Raw genomic sequence first — 10,772 nt, 5'->3', positions numbered from 1 at the left:
GCTCCTCCTGTGACAGCAACAAATCAAATCAATACCAAGGCGGACAAGTGAAAAAAGAGAAAACACAACAGAGACTTCAGCTAAGAGAACAAGAGACTGCGCAAGCGCCGCGTGCGGGCTGGTGGTGCGCAGGTGCGGTGTGCGGGCTGGTGGTGCGCAGGCGCGTTGTGCGGGCTGGTGGTGCGCAGGCGCGGTGTGCGGGCTGGTGGTGCGCAGGCGCGGTGTGCGGGCTGGTGGTGCGCAGGCGCGCTCCGCTTGGGCGGTAAGATGGCGGCGGGCGCAGGTTCTCGCGGTGGCGCCGCTCCGGGGGCCGGAGCTGTGCAGCAGGGCCTGAGGGAGGCTCTCTTCGAGGCGCTCGGATCAATCCTCTCGCCTGTACAGGAGGTCCGCGCCGCTGGGGAGGAACAGATTAAAGTGCTGGAGGTGACAGAGGGTGAGTGAGGGGAGGGTTTTTAGGCAAAGGAGTGGCGGTGGGGGAGGAGGGGGAGGGGGGTGGGGTGTGGGAGGGGGGTGGGGTGTGGGAGGGGGCTGGGGGGGGGGTGTGGGAGGGGGCTGGGGGGGGGGGTGTGGGAGGGGGCTGGGGGGGGGGGTGTGGGAGGGGGCTGGGGGGGGGGTGTGGGAGGGGGCTGGGGGGGGGGGGTGTGGGAGGGGGCTGGGGGGGGGTGTGGGAGGGGGCTGGGGGGGGGGTGTGGGAGGGGGCTGGGGAGGGGGAGGTGTGGGAGGGGGGGGGGAGGTGTGGGAGGGGGCTGGGGGGGGGGGTGTGGGAGGGGGCTGGGGGGGGGAGGTGTGGGAGGGGGCTGGGGGGGGTGTGGTGGGAGGGGGCTGGGGGGGGGTGTGTGGGAGGGGGCTGGGGGGGGGGTGTGTGGGAGGGGGCTGGGGGGGGGGTGTGGGAGGGGGCTGGGGGGGGTGCGTGGGAGGGGGCTGGGGGGGGTGCGTGGGAGGAGGAGGGGGCTGGGGGGGGTGCGTGGGAGGAGGAGGGGGCTGGGGGGGGGGTGCGTGGGAGGAGGAGGGGGCTGGGGGGGGTGTGAGGACGAGGGGGCTGGGGGGGGTGTGAGGGGAAGGGGGCTGGGGGGGGTGTGAGGAGGAGGGGGGTGTGAGGAGGAGGAGGGGGGGTGTGAGGAGGAGGAGGGGGCTGGGGGGGGGTGTGAGGAGGAGGAGGGGGGGTGTGAGGAGGAGGGGGGGTGTGAGGAGGAGGAGGGGGCTGGGGGGTGGTGTGAGGAGGAGGAGGAGGGGGCTGGGGGGTCGGAGGAGGGGCTGGGGGGTAGGAGGAGGAGGGGGCTGGGGGGGTAGGAGGAGGAGGGGGGCTGGGGGGGTAGGAGGAGGAGGGGGCTGGGGGGGTAGGAGGAGGAGGGGGCTGGGGGGGGTGTGAGGAGGAGGGGGCTGGGGGGGTGAGGAGGAGGAGGGGGGTGTGAGGAGGAGGAGGGGGCTGGGGGGGGGGTGTGAGGAGGAGGAGGGGGCTGGGGGGGTAGGAGGAGGGGGCTGGGGGGGTCGGAGGAGGGGGCGGGGGGGTCGGAGGAGGGGGCGGGGGGGGTCGGAGGAGGGGGCGGGGGGGGTCGGAGGAGGGGGCTGGGGGGGGTAGGAGGAGGGGGCTGGGGGGGTAGGAGGAGGGGGCTGGGGGGGGTCGGAGGAGGGGGCTGGGGGGGTCGGAGGAGGGGGCTGGGGGGGTAGGAGGAGGGGGCTGGGGGGGTAGGAGGAGGGGGCTGTGGGGGGTGTGGGAGGAGGAGGGGGCTGGGGGTGGTGTGGGAGGAGGGGGCTGGGGGGGCGGTGTGAGGAGGAGGGGGCTGGGGGGGGGGTTGTGAGGAGGAGGGGGCTGGGGGGGGGGTGTGAGGAGGAGGGGGTTGGGGGTGTGTGAGGAGGAGGGGGCTGGGTGGGGTGTGAGGAGGAGGGGGCTGGGGGGCGTGTGAGGAGGAAGAGGGGGCTGGGGGGGGTGTGAGGAGGAGGAAGGGGCTGGGGGGGGTGTGAGGAGGAGGGGGCTGGGGGGGGTGTGAGGAGGAGGGGGCTTGGGGGTCGTGTGAGGAGGAGGGGGCTGGGGGGGGTGTGAGGAGGGGGCTGTGGGGGGTGTGAGGAGGGGGCTGGGGGGGTGTGAGGAGGAGGAGGGAGCTGGGGGGGGTGTGAGGAGGGGGCTGGGGGGGGTGTGAGGAGGGGGCTGGGGGGGTGTGAGGAGGAGGAGGGGGGTGTGGAGGAGGCGGGGGCTGGGGGGGGTGTGAGGAGGGGGCTGGGGGGGGTGTGAGGAGGGGGCTGGGGTGTGTGTGGAGTAGGAGGGGGCTGGGGGGTGTGTGGAGGAGGAGGGGGCGGGGGGGTGTGGAAGAGGAGGGGGCTGGGGGGGGATGGGTGTGAGGAGGGGGCTGGGGGGGGGTGGTGGGTGTGAGGAGGGGGCTGGGGGGGGTGGGTGTGCGGAGGGGGCTGGGGGGTGGTGGGTGTGAGGAGGGGGCTGGGGGGGTGGGTGTGCGGAGGGGGCTGGGGGGGGTGGGTGTGCGGAGGGGGCTGGGGGGGTGGGTGTGCGGAGGGGGCTGGGGGCGGTTGGTGTGCGGAGGGGGCTGGGGGGGTGTGGAGGAGGAGGGGGCGGGGGGGGTGTGGAGGAGGAGGGGGCTGGTGGGGGTGGGTGTGCGGAGGGGGCTGGGGGGGTGGGTGTGAGGAGGGGGCTGGGGGGGTGGGTGTGAGGAGGGGGCTGGGGGGGGTGGGTGTGAGGGGGGGGTGGGTGTGAGGAGGGGGCTGGGTGTGAGGAGGAGGCTGGGGGGGTGAGTGTGAGGAGGGGGCTGGGGGGTGGGTGTGAGGAGGGGGCTGGGGGGCTATGAGGAGGGGGCTGGGGGGGTGTGAGGAGGAGGGGGCTGGGTAGGAGGAGGTGGGGGGGGAGGGGGCTGGAGGGGGTGGGTGTGGAGGAGGTGGTGGGGGGGTGGGTGTGGAGGAGGGGGTGGGCGGGGTTGGGTGTGGAGGAGGGGGTGGGGGGGTTGGGTGTGGAGGAGGGGGTGGGGGGTTGGGTGTGGAGGAGGGGGGGAGAGGGTGTGGGTGTGGAGGGGGTTGGGTGTGGAGGAGGGGGTGTGGAGGAGGGGGGGAGAGGGTGTGGATGTGGTGGGGGGGGTGTGGAGGAGGGGGGGCTGGAGGAGGGGGGTTGTGGGGGGGGCTGGAGGAGGAGGGGGGTTTGGGTGGGTGCTGGAGGAGGGGGGGGCTGGGGGAGGGGTGTGTGTGGGGGGGGCTGGAGGAGGAGGGTGGGGAGGAGTGAGGGAAGTTGGTGGGAGGGGCAGGGGGCAACAGTTTGTAGCGGAGAAACAGGAGGGGCGTTGGGGTAGCGGGGAGTGGTGGTGGGGGTAGGGGAGGAAGGGGGTTTGGGCAGGTTTGCGCCCCCCCCCTTAGTGCGACGATGATAATGTCTCCCTCCAATGTCATTGACCGCAGGATGACCACAGGAAGTGTAGTGGAGAACATGCCCCTGTCGACATCAACAGGGACGAAGTAGAAATGGTTGAGAGCTCCAGGTTTTTAGGTGTCCAGTTCACCAACAACCTGTCCAGGTCCCCCCATGCTGACACTATTGTTAAGAAAGCCCACCAACTTTCTCAGAAGACTGAGGAAACTTGGCATATCTAACTAACAAGTGACAATAATAAATCAAATCAAAAACCTTCATGGTGCATGCTCTTGGACACCCAGATCCCTCTGAATCTCAGGGTCTCACCATTTAGATAATCTGCTTTTTAATTCTTCCTGCCAAAATTGAGAATTTCAAATTTGCTCACATTATACTCCCATTTGCCAGACTATTGCCCATTCACCTAACTTATTCATGTCCCTTTGTAGCCTTCTCTTCACAGTATCCTATCTTTGTATTGTCAGCAAATTTAGCAACCGTACTTTCCTCCCTGTATTCTCTATCTGGCTGCATGCTGATTTATCTTGTGCATCTCTTTGCAGACTTTTTGTTTCCTCCTCCGAGCTTACATTCCTCAGATTTGTTTCAATCGCAAAGTTAGGTGAATTACATTCTGTCTCTTCCTCTTCAGTCAATGATGCTCCAATGCTGATCCCTCTGACACGGTGGCACAATGGTTAGCACTGCTCCCTCTCAGCGTCAGGGACCCAGGTTCGATTCTCAGCTTGGGTGACTGTCTGCAGAGTCTGCATGTTCTCCCCGTGTCTGCGTGAGTTTCCTCTGGGTGCTCTGGTTTCCTCCCATAATCTGAAAGACGTGCTGGTTTGGTGTATTGGCCATGCTAAATTCTCCCTCAGTGTACTCAAACAGGTGCCGGAGTGTGGCAACTCGGGGATTTTCGAAGTAACTTGTGACACTAATAAATAAACTTCAAACCCCACCCGCTAGCCTATCGCCTTGAATGTGATCTGTGTATTCTGTCTGATAAATTAATCCTTTATTCCTGTTACTGTATTTCCCCCAACCCTTATCTGTACAACAACCTTACTTGTCGCAACTTATTGAATGTCTTTTGATAATCCGCATGTAAACATCTGCTTCCGGTCTGTATTGTAAACCAGTCATTGAAACTAAGCGTGCAGGTTCAGCAGGCGGTAAAGAAGGCAAATGGTATGCTAATCTTCATCGCAAGAGGATTCAAGTACAGGAACAAGGATGTCTTGCTGCAATTATACAGGGCTTTGGTGAGACCACCCCTGGAATATTGTGTGCAGTTTTGGTCTCCTTTGCTGAGGAAGGATGCTCTTGCTCTAGAGGGAGCAGAGAAGGTGTACCAGACAGATTCCTGGGATGGTGGGATTGGCATGTGAGGAGAGATTGAGTCTATTAGGATTGCATTTGCTGGAGTTCAGAAAAATGTGGGGAGGGGGGGTGGCGGGGAATCTCATAGAAATTTATAAAATTCTAGCAGGCCTAGACAGGGTAGATGCAAGAAGGATGTTCCCGATGGTGGGGGTGTCCAGAACGAGGGGTCTCAGTCTGAGGATACAGGATAAACCATTTAGGACTGAGATGAAGAGAAATTTCTTCACCCAGAGAGTGGTCGGCCTGTGGGACTTGCTACAACAGAAAGCAGTTGAGGCCAAAACATTGTTTTTTTAAAGAAGGAATTAGATATGACTCTTTGTACAAAGGGCATCAAAGGAAGCAGAGAGTCGGAATAAATGGGTGCTTTTCTGGTTGGCAGATGGTGACTAGTGGAGTGCCGCAGGGATCGGTACTGGGGTCTCAACTATTTACCATTTATATAGACGATCTGGAGGAGGGGACTGAGTGTAGGGTAACAAAGTTTGCAGACAACACAAAGATAAGTGGAAAAGTGAATTGTGTGGAGGGCGTAGAAGGTCTGCAGAGAGATTTGGACAGGCTGAGTGAGTGGGCGAGGATCTGGCAGATGGAGTATAACGTTAACAAATGCGAGGTTATTCACTTTGGAAGAAATAATAGCAAATTGGATTATTATCTAAATGGAAAGAAATTACAACATGCTGCTGTGCAGAGGGACCTGGGGGTCCTTGTGCATGAGACGCAAAAACCCAGTCTGCAGGTGCAACAGGTGATCAAGAAGGCAAATGGGATGTTGGCCTATATCGCAAGGGGGATAGAATATAAAAGCAGAGACGTCTTGCTGCATCTGTACAGGGCATTGGTGAGGCCGCAGCTGGAATACTGTGTGCAATATTGGTCCCCTTATTTGCGGAAGGATATATTGGCCTTGGAGGGAGTGCAGAGAAGGTTCACCAGGTTGATACCAGAGATGAGGGGTGTTGATTGTGAGGAGAGACTGAGCAGATTGGGTTTGTATTCGTTGGAATTTAGAAGGCTGAGGGGGGGATCTTATAGAGACCTATAAGATAATGAAGGGGCTGGATAGGGTAGAGGTGGAGAGATTCTTTCCACTTAGAAAGGAAACTAGAACTAGAGGGCACAGCCTCAAAATAAAGGGGGGTCAGTTTAGGACAGAATTGAAGAGGAACTTCTTCTCTCAGAGGGTGGTGAATCTCTGGAATTCTCTGCCCACTGAAGTGGTGGAGGCTACCTCGTTGAATATGTTTAAATCACGGATAGATGGATTCCTGATCGGTAAGGGAATTAGGGGTTATAGGGATCAGGCGGGTAAGTGGAACTGATCCACTTCAGATCAGCCATGATCTTATTGAATGGCGGGGCAGGCTCGAGGGGCTAGATGGCCTACTCCTGCTCCTATTTCTTATGTTCTTATGATATCGGGGGAAGGCAGGATCAGGCTATTGAATTGGATGATCAGCCATGATAGAAGCAATCATAGAATCCCTACAGTACAGAAAGAGGCCATTCGGCCCATCGAGTCTGCACCGACCTCAATCCCACCCGTATCCCTATATATTTACCCACTAATCCCTCTAATTTACACATTTCAGAACACTAAGGGCAATTTTTAGCATGGCCAATCAACCTAACCCGCACATCTTTGGACTATGGGAGGAAACCGGAGCACCCGGAGGAAACCCACGCAGACACGAGGAGAATGTGAAAACTCCACACAGACAGTGACCCGAGCCGGGAATCGAACCCAGGTCCCTGGAGCTGTGAAGCAGCAGTGCTAACCACTGTGCTACCGTGCTGCCCATACTGAATGGTGGAGCAGGATTGAAGGGCCTCCTATTTTCTATATTAATAGGTTTCTTTTCAGTTTCTCAACCTATGATGAACAGACAGAAATATCTGTGGCATCAAAAGAGACTCCAGGATGGCGTGTTACCTCCCTGGTGCCAGGGTCAGGAATATCACTGAACAGCATTCTGAAGTGGGAGGACAAACAGACTGAGATCGTGGTACTTATTTTCCAACGATATCGGTAGAAAAAGGGATAAGATCCTGAAAGCAGAATTTAGGGAGCTCGGAAATAGATCATGAAACAGGACCCAGCAGATAGTAACCTCTGGATTACGTTTGGTGCCACGTGCTAGTGGGTATAGAAATAAGAGGTTGGCCCAGATGAATGCGTGGCTGCAGAGATGTTGTAGGAGGGAGAGCTTTAGATTTCTGGGACATTAGGACCGTTTTGAGGGATGGTGGGACCTGTTCAAGGTGGACCTAAACCGAAATGAGACCAACATCCTTGCAGGGAGATAGGCTAGTGCTGTTGGGAAGGGTTTAAACTAACTTGGCAGCAGGGTGGGATCCTGAGAGAAGGTTCAGCAGGAGGAGATGCACAGCCAAAATTTGAAGAGACAGCAAATGAATCAGGAAGACATAGACCAGTTAACTGGGGTAGTCATAGTCTGAAAGATTTAGAGGGAGTGGAATTTAGAGGAGAACCTTCGAAGCCAGTATGTAGCTGGTCCTATGGTGGCGGGGGGTGGGACACAGTCCTGGACATAGTTTTAGGCAATGAAGTCGGACAAATGGTTGAAGTATCAGTAGGGAGCATTCCGCAGACAACGATCGTAACTCTGTTAGATTCAAGATTGTTATGGAAAAGGACAAGGATGGGCCTCAAATCAAAGATCTAAAATGCGGGAAGGCTGATTTTAATGAGATCAGATCTGATTTGGCTAGAGCGTACTGGGAGCAGACACATGTAGATAAATCTGTGACAGAACAGTGGGATGCATTCAAGAAAGAAATTGGGACAGTACAGGGCCAAATGTTTCAATAAAGAAAAACGGTGGGACCAACAAATCCAGTGAACCCTGGATATCGAGGGATATATACAGCATTTGATAAAATTAACATGGGAGGCTCATGGCAGACATGGAGGGCTCAAAACAGCAGAAGCCCGAGAAGAGTGTAGAATGTGCAAGAGGGAACTTAGAAAGGGAATTAGGAGAGCAAAAAGAGGACATGAAAGGATACTGGCAGGTAAAATAAAGGAGCATCTTAAGTTGTTTGGAAGAGCATTAAGGGTAAGAGGATAACTAGGGAAAGAGTAAGTCCATTCTGGACCACAGCGGCAATGTATGTGTGGGTCTGGAAGATGTAGGTAGGATTCTAATTGAATCTTTTGTGTCGGTGTTCACGAGTGAGAGAGATGATGTGGTTAGAGAAAGCAGGGAGAAGGACTGTGATTTAAACTGTGACAGTTAAATAAATTAATATAGACAGAGAGGAGGTTCTGAGTGGCTTGGCAGGCTTGAAAGTAGATAAATTTCTGGGGCCGGATGAAATGTATCCCGGGCTGTTGAATGAGGCAAGGGAGGAAATAGAAGGGTGCGAGAAGTAATTTTCAATTCCTCTCTGGCCACAGGAGAGACGCTGGAGGACAGCCAATGTGGTACCATTATTCAAGAGGGGATAAACCAGAAACTACAGGCCATTCAGTCTTACCTCAGTGGTGGGGAAACTATTGGAAGCAATTCTGAGAGAATTAATCTGCATTTGGAGAGGCAGAGATTAATCAAGAACAGTCAGCATGGTTTTGTTAAGGGACCTATTTGACCTATTTGAATTTTTTGAGTACAATGCAATTGACGTAGTCTACTTGGTCTTCAGCAAGAATTTTGCTATGGTCCCATATGGCAGACTGACAGCGAAAGTAAGAGCCCATGGGATCCAAGGGAAATTTGGCAAATTGGATTGAGAATTGGCCGAGTGGCAGAAAGCAGAAGGTGATGGTCAAGGGGTGTTTTTCTGACTGGAGGACTGTGTCCAGTGGGGTCCCACAGGGATCAGTGTTGGAGCCCTTGCTGTTTGTGATTTATAATAATGATTCAGACTTGAATGTAAGAGGGTTGATCAGTAAGTTTGCAATGATACGAAAATTAGTGGCAATGGTAAATAACGAGGACGATGGCCTTAGATTAGAGGAGGATCTCAGTGGGCTAGTCTGATGGTTTGGTCAATGGCAAATGGAGTTCAATCCAGAGTGGCACAATGATTAGCACGGCTGCCTCACAGCGCCAGGGACTCGGGTTCAATTCTGACCTTGGGTGACTGTGGAGTTTGCATGTTCTCCTTATGTCTGTGTGGGTTTCCTTGGGGTCATCCGGTTTCCTCCCACTGTCCGATGGTATGCAGGCTAGGTGGATTGGGCATGCAAATTGCCCCTCAGTGTCACAAGATGTTTGGTTAGGGGAATTACCGGTGTAAATATGTGGGATTACAGGGAGAGGGCCTGGGTAAGATACTCCGTCGGAGCACCAGTGCAGATTGGATGGGCCAAATGGCCGCCTCCTGCATTGAAGGGATTCTATCCTAAGTGTGAGGTGGTGCACCTGGGCACTGCAAACAAGGCATGGGAATACATGATGAATGGCAGGACCCAGCAAAGCACCGAGGATCAGAGGAACCTTGATGTGCGTGTACCTCGGTCCCTTAAGGTAGAATGACAGGTTAAACGTTCAGCATTTAACACCACCATCCCCACCAAGCTTGTCCATAAACTCCATAGTCAAGGAGTCAACACCTCCCTCCGTAACTGGACCCTGGACTTCCTAACCAACAGGCCCCAATCTGTTAGGTTGGGTAACTTCACCTCTCCCACCCTAACCCTGGGCACTGGGACTCAACAAAGATGCGTGCTGAGCCCCATTCTCTCCTCCCTCTTCACCTATGACTGTGTGCCTGTCCATGACACCAATACCACCATCAGGTTTGCGGACGACACTACAGTGGTCGGCTTCATCACTAATAACAACAAGTCAATAATAACAAGGGCTCCAACATCTGGTGATGTGGAGTGCTGTAAACAATCTGGCCCTCAACAATAAAGACCAAAGAACTCATTGTGGACTTCAGGAAGTCCAGAGGTGGCACACACCCCCATTTGCATCAATGGGGTCGAGGTGCAAAGGGTCTGCAGTTTCAAATTCCTGGGCGTCCACATCATGTATGGTCCCTCAACTCCTCCCTGGTGAAGGCTCAGCAGCACCTATGCTTCCTGAGGAGGCTAAAGAGAGCCAACATTTCCCCCCAGCTTCTCTCAAACTTCTACCGGTGCACAATAGAGAGCTTCTTGTTGAACTGCATTACGGCGTGGTACGGCAGTTGCTCCATTTCTGTCCGGAAAGCTCTGCAGTGGGTTGCCCAATCATAGAATCCTACAGTGCAGAAGGAGGCTGTTCGGCCCATCGAGTCTGCACTGACCACAATCCCATCCAGACCCTATCCCCACAACCCCATGCATTTACCCTAGCTAGTCCCCCGGCACTAAGGGGCAATTTAGCATGGCCAATACATCATTGGCACCCAGCCATCTAGGACATTTATCACAAATGCTGTCTGCAAAGATCTCTCAGCATTACTAGAGATCCCAGCCACAGACTGTTTGCCCCCCCTGCTACCTGGGAGGTGCTACAGATGCATTCGAGCCCATATCACCAGGCTCAGGAACAGCTTCTCCCCCAGAGCTGTTACCCAGCTGAACTCCATCCTTTAACATATTCCCAGGCGATGGGTATTGTGCAATATGCATGTATACACTTAATGAGTATTGGCACTATTTTATAATGACTACTTGCATTTGTTTTTATTTTGTATCTTGGGAGCCTGCAAGCTCACTTTTCATTGTATTTGTATTTGTGCGCGATACAACGACAAGGTTAAATTAAATTGAGGTGGATGAAGTGGTTAAAAGGCATGTGGAGTACTTGCCTTTATTAGCCGAGGCATAGAGCTTAAGAGCAGAGAGGTTATGCTGGAATTATGTAAAACGTTGGTTAGGCCACAGCTAGAGAATTGTGTACAGTTCTGGAGTTCACATTATAGGAGGGATGTGATAGCAGTGGAAAGGGTGCAGAGGAGCTTTATCTGAATGTTGCCTTGTTGGGAAGTTTTAGTTCTGAAGAGAGATTAGATAGACTGGGGTAGTTTTCCTTGGTGCAAATGAGACTGAAGGTGGGGTGGGGGGTATAGAGTGGACAGG

General features: G+C 55.3%; 1 protein-coding gene across 1 annotated transcript in view; it reads left to right on the top strand.

Moving 5' to 3' along the window:
* Positions 1–230: 230 nt before the first annotated feature.
* The window catches only part of ipo9 (importin 9), a 133,035-nt gene continuing 122,493 nt past the window's right edge, over positions 231–10,772 (top strand). The window contains exon 1 of the mRNA XM_078242341.1: positions 231–433. Coding sequence (XP_078098467.1) covers positions 268–433 — 166 coding nt within the window. The 5' untranslated portion in view covers positions 231–267. The remainder of the gene's footprint in view (positions 434–10,772) is intronic.

The sequence above is a fragment of the Mustelus asterias genome, chromosome 25 (assembly GCF_964213995.1).
Source record: "Mustelus asterias chromosome 25, sMusAst1.hap1.1, whole genome shotgun sequence".
Taxonomy (NCBI): domain Eukaryota; kingdom Metazoa; phylum Chordata; class Chondrichthyes; order Carcharhiniformes; family Triakidae; genus Mustelus; species Mustelus asterias.
Note: the sequence above shows the minus strand (reverse complement) of the source record. Positions and strands in the feature narration are given on the sequence as shown.